The sequence below is a fragment of the Falco rusticolus genome, chromosome 16, assembly GCF_015220075.1.
Source record: "Falco rusticolus isolate bFalRus1 chromosome 16, bFalRus1.pri, whole genome shotgun sequence".
Lineage (NCBI taxonomy): Eukaryota > Metazoa > Chordata > Aves > Falconiformes > Falconidae > Falco > Falco rusticolus.
The window spans coordinates 8,079,906-8,095,872 of NC_051202.1; the positions used below are offsets into that span (position 1 = coordinate 8,079,906).

The 15,967-nt window shown below is 42.1% G+C and overlaps 1 protein-coding gene across 1 annotated transcript in view; it reads left to right on the plus strand.

Moving 5' to 3' along the window:
* Positions 1–14,782, plus strand: part of DDX6 (DEAD-box helicase 6) — a 16,882-nt gene extending 2,100 nt beyond the window's left edge. Inside the window, 17 exon segments of the mRNA XM_037410085.1 lie at positions 792–855; positions 1,335–1,439; positions 2,708–2,758; positions 2,760–2,838; positions 3,316–3,462; positions 3,704–3,718; positions 3,721–3,756; positions 3,759–3,796; positions 4,517–4,547; positions 4,550–4,638; positions 5,132–5,189; positions 5,192–5,262; positions 5,590–5,706; positions 7,229–7,292; positions 8,206–8,307; positions 9,092–9,271; positions 10,422–14,782. Coding sequence (XP_037265982.1) covers positions 792–855; positions 1,335–1,439; positions 2,708–2,758; positions 2,760–2,838; positions 3,316–3,462; positions 3,704–3,718; positions 3,721–3,756; positions 3,759–3,796; positions 4,517–4,547; positions 4,550–4,638; positions 5,132–5,189; positions 5,192–5,262; positions 5,590–5,706; positions 7,229–7,292; positions 8,206–8,307; positions 9,092–9,267 — 1,243 coding nt within the window. The 3' untranslated portion in view covers positions 9,268–9,271; positions 10,422–14,782.
* The last annotated feature ends 1,185 nt before the right edge of the window (positions 14,783–15,967 follow it).

A 15,967-nucleotide genomic window follows, 5' to 3' on the forward strand; every position in this document is an offset into this window, starting at 1 on the left:
CCCCCCCACTCACCTCACCGTGGTTCCTTCTCTCCAAACAACATTCACGTTCAGTTAACTCAGTGCGAAGGAGATGCCAGCTGTCAGCAGGGAGGGGAATGGAATACTCAGGTTCTTAAAGTTTGCCCAACTCATTTCTACCCTCCCCCCTTTCTTTAATGAGCTTACTGTGTGAAACTGATGAGCTAAACCTGTGAAAATTCACTCATGACTTCCTGGGATTGGGGAAGAGAAAGGACTTTGTCTGTACGGTGGATTTTGAGGAGGATGGTGTGACTTAAGTCTCGCTGAGAGCAAAGACAACATTTGATCACAAGTGTAACATGCTGAATTTTCTCCCCAAAGTGTGTTTTATTTTCTCACAGTACTCACGGATTAAGAATGGGTGTTCCCTGGCAATAGAATTTTTTTCTTTTTAAGTGATGAAATCTTCTCATCTGTCTTTTTGTTATAGCCAGTTTCTGTCATATGACTAAGTCAGTCCTCAGTTTAAATCTGTATTCTACCAGATTGAGTCAGTGGCCTAAAAATGGGACTTGAATCATGACTGGATAAAAATTCTCTCCAATTCCATGTGTGCTTGACAGACTGCTGATTTTCTCTGTTTACAATTCCCTGCCTGTTGCATCCTGCTGAGCTCAGAGACAACTTGAGCTCGTATGTGTAGCGTGTATTTTAGCTTTCAGGAAGTGAAAATATTATGTGTTCATCACTGTATCTAAGAAAATGCAAAATGAATTATTAAACCAGAATTTTTAAAAAAAATTATTTTAATTTCATTTTTGGTGTAGACCTGGTGATGACTGGAAGAAGACTTTAAAACTCCCTCCAAAGGATTTGAGAATCAAAACTTCGGTAAGGATGGTTGGATTGTAGGAATAAATGTTAAATAAAAGATGTGGGGAGAAGCTGCAGTGGCAGAATATTTGTCCTAAGCAAACAAAAGCAGTTCAGCTCCTGCTGTTTTAAGTGAAGAATTAATTTGTTCTGCAACTGTTTGGGAGAGAGGCTTCTCTTGGGAAGCTCAAAACCTGGGTTTACTGTGGATTTCTTACTGTATTAGCGTTACAGCATGGGACTGATTGTCAATGTCTTTTGCAAGGGTAGATCAAAAGATGTCAGTGTGTGTTTACAGTACTGTGTTTGGTTATGAGAAAGCTAATGTTTCCTTCTCCACTACATGGTATTGCCCAGAATGAGTGGGAGCTCCTGTATAGTATTGGAATGCAACTTTGTGGCCTTCCTGCCTAGGCAGTCTCTCATTGAGTCAGACCAGTCTACAGCTGTGGGATGTATGACCTAATCTTATGCATGTGCTTTTTTTGATTATTCAGGACGTGACCTCCACAAAAGGAAACGAGTTTGAAGATTACTGTTTGAAACGGGAGTTGCTGATGGGAATTTTTGAAATGGGCTGGGAAAAACCATCTCCTATTCAGGTTGTTTACAAACAGACTACTTGCAGAAACATTTGATTTTTATAAATGTATTAAAATTCTTATGCTTAAATGTTGGATACTGTATCATGGTTAGGAAAAACTGGGATTGTGAACAGTAGAACTTGGCCCTTCAGGAAAGGTGAGAATTTCTAACACTTGACTAAATCACTGAGTCTTACAGTGGGTGACTTAAGAGATATGACTGATTGACATTTTGGAGAAGTTAACTTGGCTGGATTTTCCTTTTCACTTTGGGGCCATTAGTACATTAATCCTCTGGTCAGTAACATCCTTCACATAAGCAATCCCAGTGAGAACAGGGCTGTTCTGGAAATGTTTTGGAAAACTTGAGTTATCGTAGGCTGCGTACCTTTAGTTGTTACAAGGATAACTGTGGTTTTATCCCAATCTTAGCTTTTTTTCTTCTTGTAAGCACCTGGAAGGAGCGTGATGAGGAGATTATGGGAGAGAGATTAATAAGTTAGCAAATTTACTTCTCTGTCACTCCATCTTGCTTTTACTTGTAAGGCTTGTTCTGTTAAAAGCTGTTGATGTGTAAACTTCAGGCGAGTGGGGAGGTTGAACTCCCTTTTAATGGCTCTTTGAAGGATTATCATTGACACAGCTCTGCCACTTTATCTCCTTAAGACATGAAAAAGCTATGGCTTTTAGGTAATTTGTCTGCTTTAAAACCAATTCTAACCACGTCGCCTTTCCAAAACGCTGAGGGTTTTTTAGATGCTGCTGTAAAAGACAGTAAAGTGAAAAATACTTGGGGCTTGCGTTTGAATGGCTGAAGTTTCAAAAGGAAAGCCTGCTGGTATTATGAGAAGTATATCACAGGAGTGTGCAGGTTTGAACTACGTGGGCTGAGGTGGTTCTGATGTCAAGGTGTAGGTGGGTATCTTTTTTCCACAGGAGGAGTTTGCCAGTGACAGTCTCTTCACTTGTTTTTTTTTCCTAATTTTTTGCTTTTTTCCTAAATGTGTCAGTATGGGTTTATCAATCCTGTTCTCTTATAACCAGTCCAGATAAGGACTTCGAAGTGGGATGTGGAGGGTGGAGCTATTGCTTTGCTGGGGAACTCTTTACTAATAGGCTTAACTCCTTCCTTGTGTGAGTCTGTGATGCTTGCTGTTGCAGGATACTCTGTTTGTGAAGCAATTGGATTTCACATGGTACTGTTAGCAAGGAGAGTTAACTTTTGCCAGCCCTTCAGCGAGCATGGCTTATGATTTGCTCATGTGCTGTCTGTCATTGCATTTCAGGAGGAGAGCATCCCCATTGCTTTATCTGGTAGGGATATCTTGGCTAGAGCGGAAAAATGGAACAGGCAAGAGTGGAGCTACCTCCATTCCTTTACTTGAACGGCTAGACTTAAAGAAGGACAATATACAAGGTCAGTTGAGATGGGTCTCACTTAGCTGCAGCCAGGTAATGTGTCGTTGCCACACAGTGGATGTTAATCTAAAACTGGTTTGTGAATTGAGCAGCATAGGTTATCTGTTTGTACTTTCATTGAAGTTTTAATGGGGAGTGGTGGAGGGGAGGTGAAATTTTAAAAGTCCCACAGTTGCTTTCAAAATCTTGAAATGAAAGGTGTCTTCTGGACTTCACCATCTTGCCCTGGAAAGCAGGTTGGAGTAATAAGCAAGTATGCTGGCTGGGGGACTCATGCAGAGGGAATATCAAGGGGCAGAGAACACTTGCATGGAATTGGCCTTGTTGTAATCAGTTTCTTGATCTTGATCGGGATATCCAGGATGGAGCTCCAAACCATAGGAATGTAGCTTTCATAAAGTCTCTGTCTTCTCTAAGGATTAGTATTTAAGATAGTGTGTTCCTAGTAACTCACACTGACGCTTTTAACTTTCAGCAATGGTGATTGTTCCCACCCGTGAACTAGCCCTGCAGGTCAGTCAAATCTGTATCCAAGTCAGCAAACACATGGGAGGTGCCAAAGTGATGGCAACAACGGGAGGAACCAATTTGCGAGATGACATAATGCGGCTTGATGATACAGGTTGGAGCACTTTTGCTGTGTCCACAGGTTGCTCTTTGTTTGTGGCTTTTTACAGTGTGGCAGTGGAATTTCTGCTTGTTGTTGTTTGCCTGTTACAGAACAGACTACAATATGTCTTGTCACTGTTCGTATGCTGTCATTATTCGCTCAAACTGTTCGTACGAAATGTGGCCATGAATGCTGGAAATGTTGTTTTAGTCACCCTAACCTTTTTTTTTTTTTTGCTCTTCTAACCTTACAGTGCATGTGGTGATAGCTACCCTGGGAGAATTCTCGATCTCATCAAGAAGGGAGTAGCAAAGTTGAGCATGTCCAGATGATAGTATTGGATGAGGCAAGTTGCTCATGTTAAATGTTTTGGGATTATAACACCAAGCTAAAGCAATGATGTGTCTCGGCGAGTCTCCTTGTTATGCACAGCAGCAAATCAGCTTTGCTTAAGAGACATTCTAAGGTTATAGCTCATCCATTTCTCAGTATTTTTGAGCAGGTGTTTTGGCAGAAGAATTTTTCTGCATGTGAAACTTTTAAGAAAACAGCCTAGGAAGATTTGCTCTTGTCGCCTTTGCTGTTCCTGTAGGATAGACTAATGGTCTATTCTGAAATGAAGGAATGCATTTTGTTTGGTTTTAATTTAAGGAGCGAGCTGTGCTTACCATGTAATTGTATACAGAAGTGATTTATGAACATCCAGTAGCATACAGGCTTCTGAGTGACAGGTTGAGAAAAAAGTGTGAAAGCTCTTGATGACTCTGATAGGAACCCTGTTAGCTGTTCAGATTCCATATGTTTTGCCTGAATTTGATTCTGTTTAAATCAAAGTGAAACCATGAGAGGGTAACTTCCTTTTACTGATGAATCCTGTCTCCAGCAGCTAAATCACACATCTTCTGGAGCACATGATGTGTGCTCCGAAGGGGACAGTCCCATGATAAGGGCAGGGAGAATGCTCCTGGTGGCTTGGTTTGAGTTTTTTTCCCCAGTATGGTACTACCAGAAGACTGAAATCTTGCCCCATTAATTTAACTACTCTTTGCTACCTCTGTTGTTACAGGCAGATAAGTTGCTGTCTCAAGATTTTGTTCAATAATGGAAGACCTTATTCTGACGCCTACCTAAAACAGACAGATTTTGCTCTACTCAGCCACTTTCCCTTTGAGTGTACAGAAGTTCATGGTGAGTGCAGCTGTATTCATGTGCTTTGATGGTGGTGACATTGCACAGGAAGTGTGTGAATGAGTGGTGTATGGCTGTTTGTGCTTATTTTTGTTAATGCATCCAAACTTCACTCATTTAATCTAAATCAGCCTAAATCTAGGACAGAGGTTTGAAAATAGATTTTTGACCTGCAGTCGCATTCATGGGAAAGCTAGGTATGCACAGTTCTTACCTATAGGGTACTGTGTACTGTTTGCCACTTTGTATGTTAATTACATGTCATTTGTGCTGATTTGCTTCCAGAGGGTGCTCCTGTTTGGCCTGCTCGGTCACATTGGATTTATAGTGATCCTCTGTGAAAATTTTACCCATTCTCTCTGTTTGTGTGTAATGTGAAGTGAGTGGCTAGGTGGTGCATTCTGGCTATGGAAGAAGTTAAGTGTGCCAGAGGCTGGGAAGTACTTAACATTGTTTTGCATGTAGATCTGCCCACTTAATCTTTATTTTTCAGAATTCCCATTTGCAGAAGCCCTATGAGATTAATCTGATGGAAGAGCTGACCTTGAAGGGAGTACCCAGTACTATGCCTATGTAACTGAACGTCAGAAAGTACACTGCCTCAATACGCTGTTTTCAGGGTAAGTAGTAGGGCTGGGTCAAGAGCATACAGAAGCTTTTTTCCTTTCAGAACCAAGAATGAGACTGAGGGTGGCAAAGATGGCTTAACATAATTTTTCCTTGTCAAAATGTGCTATTTTAGATGAAGCTAAAAATGCGTGCTTCTGTCTTGCACCTTTGTGTTACAGAACTTTGTTTAATTTTTTTCCCCTCTGGCATAAAAATACGTGATGTGGAAGTTGCCAGCAGCATACCTGCTTTGCTTTCATTCTGGAAGGGATTTAGACTTATGTCTTGGATCATTTGTTAGTAAAATGCTGCATTTACAGAGCATGCTACTTATGTGTTCAGCTCCAGATTAACCAGTCGATCATTTTCTGCAACTCCTCTCAACGGGTTGAATTGCTAGCCAAAAAGATCTCCCAGCTGGGCTATTCCTGCTTCTATATCCATGCTAAAATGAGGCAGGTGAGTATGAAGTCTACAGTGGATTATTCACACCACCCCAAGCTTTATTGTGTAGCTGAATTAAGTCTTGTGCTTACTTTAAATTTGCATGTTCTTTGAAAACTGAATCGCTTTGCTATCCGTGTTTTTAGACACACACCACACGCACCCTCCCTGGCCCTGACCTCTTTCCAGACTATTCAGTGTGGCTTATCAGTTGGTACTTCGCAGTACTTCAGGCCAGGTTAATTAGTCCAGTATGAGCACAGACTGTGGCCAAAAGACACAATTCTTAGTGCTGCTGCCTTGCTTTTGCCAGCATGGGGAGCCATGGTAGACTACAGAGTGTAACTGACACAGATGAAAATGAGCCTGATTTAAAGCAAATGACAAAGCCGAATACTCAGCTGAGTGCCCTGTGTGGCTTTGCAAAGAGTAAAGTTTGCACTGTGCAGGGGAATCTGAGAAGTCTGTGAGGAGGCTTTGCTCAAACCTCTTGGTGAAAGCCCCAGCTGCGGTGTGGTGACTGAGCGCGTATGGCCTTGGTGTAGATGATGACAAATGCCAGTGCAGCTTTGCTGGTGCAGTGGTTTCTGTTAATTGTATGTTAGTTAGCTCACATGTCCTCAAGCTTCATACTTGTAGTTTCCTTGTTTTCAGCAAGTGTACGAAAAGATGTCAGAAGGTTGAAGTGATGCATGTAAAACAGTACTACTTTGAAATCTTTTTTTCATTTTATACTTGAGCTAGAATAAATTCAAATGAAAGCTTTAGAGGAAATGTAGCTTGCTGGGCCGTATGCAGACCTGTAATTAATTAAGCAGAAGTAGAAGTGGTGTCGATATTGAGAACAGAAAGAGATGCAAATGGGTTCCTTGAAGTCTGATTTTTGTATGCTGTTGATCAGTCAGTAGATGATCTTTGTGAATAAACACGATGTGTTGGGTGCAGAAATTTTCAACTTGCTGATTCCTGCTGTTAATTTTACTCCTTAACAGTGATATTTACTTAATCTTTGTGTGGCCCAAAGTGACTTGTTTGTTAGAGGAGAGTCTTCACAGACAGTTGACTCGTCCACCCCTAATTCTGAACTGGTAGTGAAAGCTTCATTTTCCAGTATGAAGTATTTACTGCCAATTTCATTGGTCAAGGGAGTGAATAAAACATACTTGGATTTTGTCAGGGGGCTGGGGGAAGATGATAGTCAAAATACCAGTTTAAATTCCTTGCTGTGCATTTCTTGTAATTGTAACTTAAGATACCCCTGAGATGGCTTTGGGGCAGCTGTAGGAGGCTTTAAAACACAGTCAGGTAAGTCAGGTGACCAAGGGCCCCTCTGGTAAGTTCTTCGGAATATGTGGGAATGAAGTGCTAAAAATGTACTGGCACCTTTATTTGACTCAGCTGTCATCTAGTGAGGAGGGGGAGGAATTCGTGTGATTGAAGTTTGGTGTTTGTAAATTGAATGTTCCTGAAAGTCACAGCTGTTTTTCTCTTTGTTTCGTTTCTTTTTATAATATATATAAAATGTATGTATTTCCAGGAGCATCGCAATCGTGTGTTCCACGATTTCCGAAATGGCTTATGCCGCAATCTTGTTTGCACTGGTAAGATTTCGTAAACATTTTCCTGTTTCTAAAGGTTGTGATAGAAAGCAGATTAGCCATTAGCCAAGGTATAATAGAGAACTTGATTTGTAGTAAAACAAACTAGTATGTTTTCACAAGATGTCTTTTTCAAGCCTGCATGTAGCAGGGTGCAGCACTCCTTTAGACGTGTAGATTTTTGTCTTTCATGACAAACTGTCTAGGTGCAACGTGCTGACAGATGACTTAAATAGTGCAGAAAATACTATCACAGTAATGTTCTCTGTAGACTTTGATGTGTGAGTGCTCTCTGCGTTGTGGGGCCATAAACTTCACGAAATATTCATAGAACTGTGGCTAGAATCACCTGAGTAAGTTTTGTGGATTCTTCAAATGTTTATAGCTCACCTTTTCTGAATATTTTTGTAGTTTTGATTGGCCTCTGTGTGATCAGAGTTCTCCGTTGTATGGCTGCTGCAGCAGTGCCTGCTGATCACTACGTGTGTCTGGATTGTCTTAACAAAAAACACTAGAAGCGGAATAAAAATAGTTGAGCTAGTGGGATGTAGTTCAGATGCTGAGTCTGTTGTGACATTGGTAATGCACAGTCACGTGTGAGGAGATGCTTGTATAAGATGACCTGCTGAGAAATAGTCTAACATGGAAAAAAAATAGCTTTGTGCTCATTACTTTTTCAGCATAGATTTGCAGATCTGGTGTTTTGGTCATTCTCCTGATGTTATTCTTGTTTATAATGGATAAAGAGCAAGAAAAAGCTGTAACAGAATTGTATGTAAACTGTCTTTGATACAAGGAAAGCTTGTATCTGGAAGGTAGTGCAAGCCAATGTTAATCACTGTTAATCTTCCCACCCTAAATACTGTCAGCATTTGATCTGCTTGAAATTAACTTTGTGACGTGGATTGTCTTTCAGATCTGTTTACCCGAGGTATTGATATCCAGGCTGTGAATGTGGTGATAAACTTTGATTTCCCAAAGCTGGCAGAGACTTACCTCCATCGTATTGGCAGATCAGGTGAGAGGAAAAACATCTTTTAGGTACAGCTTTGCTGATGACTGTGATGTTTCTTAGGCTCGAATTGGCTTCTGTTTTTTTATTACTGTATCTGAGAATTAACTTTAGTTAGCTGTGATTTTTTTTTTTTTTTCTTTTCCCCTGACCAGTTCATTCTTGGTATCATCTCTCAACAAATATCTAAATAAAGGGCTGGTCTTTTGAAACTGGCCTGAACAGCCCAATATGGGGAGGGGGGGGGAAAGCATATTGTGCCTTAATCTCAGGAGACTTCCTGGTGTTCCTGTTTGCAGTTTGGGAAAATTCTATACTGAACACTTAGCTTCTGTGGTGTGTTAAGCCTAGTTTTCTTCTGCCTGTGCCAGGGTATATTTCTAATGTCAGGACATCGGCAAAATATACCCTTAAGAAAGGCAGTAAACAAAGGAACTCTGTATACTTGAGCTTTGTAGTTCAGGCTTGTTCAAGAATTCTGTTCCTGAAGAAGGGTTGGACATACATAATGCAGTAGTGGAAGACTTTTAGCTGGTAATTAATAAGGAGATATGGTCAAAGCATTTTGAACCTCCTGGGTTTTCTTATTCCTACAGCAGTACAAAGCTCCTTACCAAAAACTGATGTGAAAGTTGTAGACCTGTGTTGGGGTCTGGGTTTTTTTTTTTATCATTGGTGATAACGACATTAGTAGTTCTACAGTCTGCAGACTTTTTCAGTCAGCCTTCTATTACTCAGTTCGGTCTTTTTTTTTTTTTTCTTTTTTTTTTTTCCCTCTTTTCTTGTCAAGGTCGCTTTGGTCATCTTGGCCTGGCCATCAACTTGATCACCTATGATGATCGATTCAACCTGAAAAGTATTGAGGAGCAGTTGGGAACTGAAATTAAACCCATACCAAGCAACATTGACAAGAGCCTGTATGTGGCAGAATACCACAGTGAACCTGTAGAAGATGAGAAACAGTAAACATGTGCGTATGTAAATGCCTTCCTGAATAGAGAAGTTGTGTTGGATGAAAGAAGTGCTGATGTGTGAATGTAACCACAGGGGGAGAGGGAAACTGCTGTGCTGAAGAGGCTCTGAATGTGAAAACAGGGGGTTGAAATAGACCATCTGTGCAAGGAATTCTGTGGATGTGCTGAAGCTGGGAGGGGGGGAATGAGTAATTTTTAGTTGTTCTAACTGAAACGCTGACCATACACTCAGGAGACCAAAAATTGGGGAAAGAGGGGAGTGGGGAATGGTGTTTGGAGAAGCCAGGATGGGCTGCTAGGAATCTAAGGAATTCTTTCTGTACTTTGTAACTAAAAGGAGAAATCGATGAGGGGCAGGGAGGAAGGTAGTCCTCAAAAAGATTAGAGAAAATGGATAGCTTTGAGAACAGTGCACTAACAGAAGAGCCTGAACACCTCACCAGTTAGAACAGATTCAAGCTGAAGGTGCTGCATCTTTTGCATCCTTTGGGTCATAGAACTCCTGCAAGTAAACAAATTGGGTAGAGAAGCTGTAATTCATCTTTGCTGCCACTCGAGGTCGTCTACATAGCCTTTGAAGAAAATGAGGTGTGCTGTCAGAGATTCTGAAGTACGCCCTTTCTGATCTTTGTCTGAGGAGAAACTGCTAAGTTGAGTCCTGTAAGAAGAAAACTCACCCTGGATTGCAGTCAAGCAGAATAGCTACAGGACAGTGTTTGATCAGGTTTTAGTTAAGATGTAGTATGGTGCAAGATCTGACACTGTACAGATTTTGGATTGAAAAATCATTCTTTTGTGTACTCTTCCTGGAGATGGTGAATTAGAAGTAGAATCCCAGTGAAGTTGCTGAAATTCTTCTCGGGTGACACCAAAAAAAAAAAAGTGGCCATAGAAGCAGACTGCTAGATAAGTCCTGAAGGACAGCAAAGGAGTAGACAGTTGTGCTCCATGAGTGTAACAGGGTGTTAGCAAGCACCTTTGTGTGCGAGGCTGTGGTTGAGGTTGAGCTGTTCCAAGTGCCCTTTGCTTTTCCAGAGCTGCTGTGTAGTCAGTGTGATTCATTACTTTTGTTCTGGTTTTGCATAGAATTGGTGGTAACTGTTCGTGTTGTGGTTGTTTTTTTGGTTTGTGGTTTTTTTTTTTTAGGCTTTTGATTACACATGCCAGACGGTGAAGCCCTTTGATCCGGATCTGTGACACATCGTTTCTTTGGGGATACCCTTCTCTTTGTGGGTTTTTCTTCGTCTTTTCATTTTGGAACTATGAAGACTAAAGAGCTTGGCCTTTTTTTCTTTTTAAATTTGGCAGCAAGGAAGAAAGAAGATAAAAGGAATGTCTTTTTGTTTTTCCACTTGTTTGCACTGTGTGCTGGTTGAACATTAGTTGCACTAACTGCTGGTTTTAAATTTTTCTTTTCTTTGGGTGGGAGGGGCAGCAAGGGAAGAAGAGAAACCCTGAAAAGAGAAGAATCTTGATGAACGCAAGCTTGTCTGCTATTTCAAATTCTCAACCATCGACTGATGTGCATTTCAACTTCTCCCTGGTTACTCATCTGTTTTTAAGCTAAAGAGCTTGTTACTTATTCGTGCAAAGTGCCTTATGCTATGAGACCATTCGAATATCACCTTTCCGACACAGCCCAAGGATTCAACAGACGTTTTTTTGGTTTTCAGGTCAAAGTTCCCCTCTCTTCCCCCCTCTCCTCCTCCCAAGTACTCAAGCCCACAGGGCTGGGAGGTGAAACCTATGGTAATACTACTTTTTTCTTCAACTGTTTTGTTTTGTTTTGTTTTCTTAATTGGAGGAGTTGATATGCATCTGCAGTTCACCCACACTGTAAATACCTGTATTTAAAATGAAACCAACTTAAAATCTGGGCTGATTAGGTGCAGCATCATAGCTCCAGAAGGAAAGAGTAGCCTGTCATCCTTTGCAGGAGCCATAAGAAAAGCCCTATGCTCTAGCAGAACACTAAAGACTGGTTTCCATAAAGAGTCTCCATTAGTAGTTACAGCACTTGATATGTAGACTTGTTTCAGAGCCATGGCCCTCTTTCCTCTGGTGCAGTGTGTCCCATAGAAATTCAGATGTGTATATTGTACAAACTTTGTAAATATGATTTTTTTTTTCTGTTTAGGTTCATGTATAACTTTTTCTTTTGTGATGAAGGTTGCTGGGGTTAAAGGGATTAGACTGATTATGGGAGCAGCTAAAGATGAGAGGGGCTCAGTTTTCTGCAACACTAAACAATGCAAAGTGCTCTGATGTCTGTGAAGAGCAGGCCTCTACAAGTGTCCCTTGTCAGGGTGGGTATGCTGTGGTGCTAGCAACACTGTCCTGTGCGGCTTGTATGAAGAGGTCATTGTGGGGCTGCAGGGCCTTCAAATCTGTAGCTCAATTTGAGACACTCTGTGATTTCCCCCTTAGAAACTTCAGGAACTTGACAAGCTGTGAAGGGGGCTGTGACCTGTGTTCCACCATGGCATGAGGGAAATCCAGCAGGTGCCAGTGTTGCTGAGCTGTTGTATGCCTCAGGCATGGATTTGGGTTTAAGAGAAACCATAGAAAACCAATTTACATGCATAAACTTACAGTTCTGGACTTTTGTGGGACTGATTTACTTCCTGCAGCATCGTGCATTTTCTGCCCAGAGCGGCCTCTATGCTGACTTGCAAGCGGGTGAGGGCAAACCCGTGGTAATGTCCGAAGCTGCAGAAAGCTGCTTGCTGTCTCCTGTTTTGGCACGACTCGCTGTCTGTCATTTTGCATTGTATATTGCTGAAAAGTGCTTTTCCGGTCAAGTATGTGTTGCTTTAAATTGTGCCCCTCCCAACATGCTTGAAGTTTGGCCTGATCTACAGGCAAAAGGAGTGAGACAAATCAAAAACTGTACTCTTTTTTTAAAAAAAAAATTCCCTTTTAGCCTGTTCACCAACACTGTCAGGAGGCACTTGAATGAATGTGGTCCCTTTTGCTTGGTCCTTTCTTGCGTATACAGATGCTGCATTCACACCACGCTTGCTTACCTTTGACGCAGGAATGAATTGTCTTAATTTCTCCCCATTTTGACCCTTTTTCTTTCTTGAAATTTGAGTCCAATTGTTAGGAACTACAAGGTGGACTTATCCATCCCATTTCCTTGAGGATCAGAAACATAAGACAGGTGCCTCCTAACAACTTTACAAGATGGAAAGGTTTTTGCGTTTGGGATTTTTTTTTTTTTTTTTTTGTCAGCAGTGACTCCGTAATTGTAGCAAATGCTGCACTAGAGTACAAACTCAAGAGCTTGGTCACAGACACTCTGTGAGCCACACAGCTTACATCTGACTGGCAGGTACTAAATGTAAACAATCCTGGGGTGCTTTTTGGGGGTGGGGGGGTGGGACTTTGCAGGTGGTAACTTTGACCAAAAGTAAAATCTTGCTCTTGTACTGCAGCCAGCTTATGATTTTCCAGAGAGACAGAAGAGGGATCATTTTAGTGCAACAGACATGAAAAATGTAAATAAAAGTTTTGTATCTTACCAGGGCATGCACATGTAATAAGAACAGGATAGCGATGTTGAGTCAGATGTGTGTGCTCTGCTTGGATTTGTGGTAGGTTAGCCTGGTGCCATGCGTTGATGGTCCCTCTTAAAGCACAGAACTTTTGAAAGTATTACTTTGAACTTGGCCTCTACTTGAGGAGTGGCACTTACCTAAACTATCAGGGGGCACCAGTTTTAGGTGGCTTCTTATCAAGAAGGAAGCGGCTTATTTTTGGTGCTAGTAGGCTATCTATAACAGATATGATCTTGCAAATGGAAAGATGCTCCAAAGGACTAGGGTAATCCTAGTGGTTTTCTTTGTGGTTTTTTTTTTTGGTTTTTTTTTTTTTGTTTGTTTGTTTTTTTAAATTTTGGGGTTTTGTTTGTTGTTTTTTCCCCTACTCAGGAGTAAGTAGTGTGTACAAATCTTGGCTTGCTGAGATTCCTTGCAAGCTCCTGGTTTTGCTGGTCATGTGCCAGCCTTTACATTTACACATTAGTTGGAGCCTTCAGTGATGAGCCCTAGGTCAAATACTGCCTCTGACAAAGATAATGTGGCTGAGAACCTGATGTATTCTGCACTTTTCCCCTCGGAGGTCTAAAAGTGTCATTCTGTGAATCTGACAAAATGGAGCTCCACAGCTGGGTGAAGTGGCTGTGAAGGAAGTGATGCCACTCTTCAGGCAGCTTACTTGAGAGAAACTGTAGACTGGTCTCTGGGTGCACACTGTTAGGAGTGCCCTGCAGTTGTGGAGGGCTTTTCCCAAAGGGAGGGGGGTGGGCTGGTCTCAAATACACGTTTCAATTTCCAGAATGAGATGGGAGCATCTTTCCTTTGCCCTCTGTGACTTTTCTTGTGGGTAAGAACAGGAAGCTCAACATGAATTCATGTTGTGTACATGTTGGTATCAAATCATCTCATTCTGATCTTTTGTTCTTTATTTTTACTTGGGATGGGGGAGGGTGTCTGCTCCAGGGATTTAAAAATGCTTCACACGCTTGGTTGTTTTGGTTTTTTTGGTTGGTTGGTTTTGTGTTTTTTTTCAAAGGACTGATAGGACACAAACCTGAGCAGATGGCTGTCCTGCCTCAGTTTCCATTCTAGGGGTTATGGAGATGCCATGCCATGTCCCCTGAGCTGATGTTGCGGTGGTTCTTGTCCTTGTGCTGGACTTTGTAGTGCCGCTGGGGCTGAGCAGCTGTTGCTTTCTGAGGACAGAGTGAATTTTGTTCCCAGGAACTCCAGCAGTACGGCCGCTGTGGTAATAGCTGGGCAACAGTAGTCCATGCAGGGAGTTTTCAGATTGCTGTGTGACCTTCTGGTCTGTCTTTTGTGAACCACGGTTTACCTTCATAAAATAAACCTGGTCTCTGGACCAAGGAGCATGCATCTGATCTTCAAAATGAGCCTTTGGCAGGTTATCCTACAGGTTTTGCTCAGTTCACCCTCATGTTGCTAAACCGTCCCTGTGTGGAAGCATTGTTAAATTCTGCTGTAGACAAATTAGGGAAGGGTAAGGAGGGGTGGGGGGGAGGGATGGGTTTATTAAGATACAGCCTTGCTGTATTTTAACCAATAATTACAGGGAAGGGGTGTCAGGAGAAGAAAATAGTCACTGTTCCCTTTATTGAAAGAAACTGGAACTTTTATTTCAAGAAAAGTTATTTGCAATTCAAGTGGAATATTGTAATCCACGAGTCCCTAGTGAAGAAGTTTGTATTCTTACCGTTAACCAGCAAACAATATGGACTAGTCCTTGAAAACATTCAGGGGAGGGAGGGGAGAATTGGCTTTCTGTTAAATCGGTAATTGGCAGACTCCAGCGGAGCTCCAGTTTTGTTGAGAATGTATTTTCTCTGGCTGTATGTGCGTCGCAGCACTGACTTGTGAAGAGCTTCATGAGTTTCGAGTGCAAAAAAGTTGAATGGTAAAATCCTGATTTTGTTGACTAAAACTCAATAAAAGCTCCCTGGAAATCCAGTTCGGTCTCATTTTTTTCTTCGAACAGCGCTGAGCAAAAAACATGCACACCTCTTTGTAGTGAACCCTGGCACATCAGATGCCTGCAGCCATCTTTGGAGAGAAGCCTCAAGGAGAGGAGTCAATTTTGATAAAGGGAAAGGTGCTCTGCCTGTGAGAGCAATGCTCAGCCACAAGAATCATCCTCTTTTTGTCCAGACCCTCCAGCCTAGGCAGTATGTGCTCTTCCAGGGGGCGGTGCTCCACAGTCTATTCTCAACTAGGTTAGTAGGCTTTACCTGTTGCTTTGACACCCGGAGTTTCTGCAGCAGTGCAGCAGAATCTTTCCATCTTTCATGAAGAGTCATCCCTGACCTCTTGCTTCGCTGGCTGCTCGTGTGCCAGGAAAGCTCTTGTGTGTGCTGTGCCTCTGGTCATGTCAGGTTACCTGCAGGACAGCCATGGGAGTTTCTGTTCCACGGGTAAACAGAGGAAGTGGGATGTGATGTGATGGGCTTTTCTGACCAGAGTGACCTGTGGTCTCAGCTGAAGTATCAGTGAAAGGTGCACCGCTTTTTTTGCTCGCGCTTGGGGGAAAGCTGGCGAGAAAGGCAGGGAAAGCTGCTGCCTGCCATGCTTTAGTATATAGGTTAATACTATATTCCCAACCCATGGTTCTTGCAAGCAGAGTAGCTGAGCACCATCGGCAGTTAAAACCAGGAGTAAGGTAAAAACTATTTGGGAATCCTTGTGGAAGAGGCCTTGTGAAACTACGTACAGCTGAAGTGCAGTGTGAAAATTCCATGGTATGTGTCAAACACAAGACTGTGGCTTTTCATCAGGCAGCTCTGTAAGTGATGGGGTGCGGGAAAAGGGTTGCCCTATTCTGAGCGCTAACCTCTGGAACTTGAAGCTGGTAATGCCATGAAAGCTGAAAATAGTTTGAAGCTGTGACCAAAGCTCCACGTTGGGGATCAGTACAAGACCTTCTGGAGACTGGAACTCAGTGGCTGCTATCTGAAAACCTCATGGGTAACTTGTCCAGCATAAGTATAGCAGTAACTGTGTATGCTGAGTTTCTGATTCGTAGATCCTGGAGTTCTTCCTTTTGTTGGATTCTTTGGCTAGAGCCAGCCTGATTTGCTTTAGCTGCACGAGAGCAGTGTGCAGGGTATTGAAAAACTCTGTACTGGTCAGTGAAGAAAA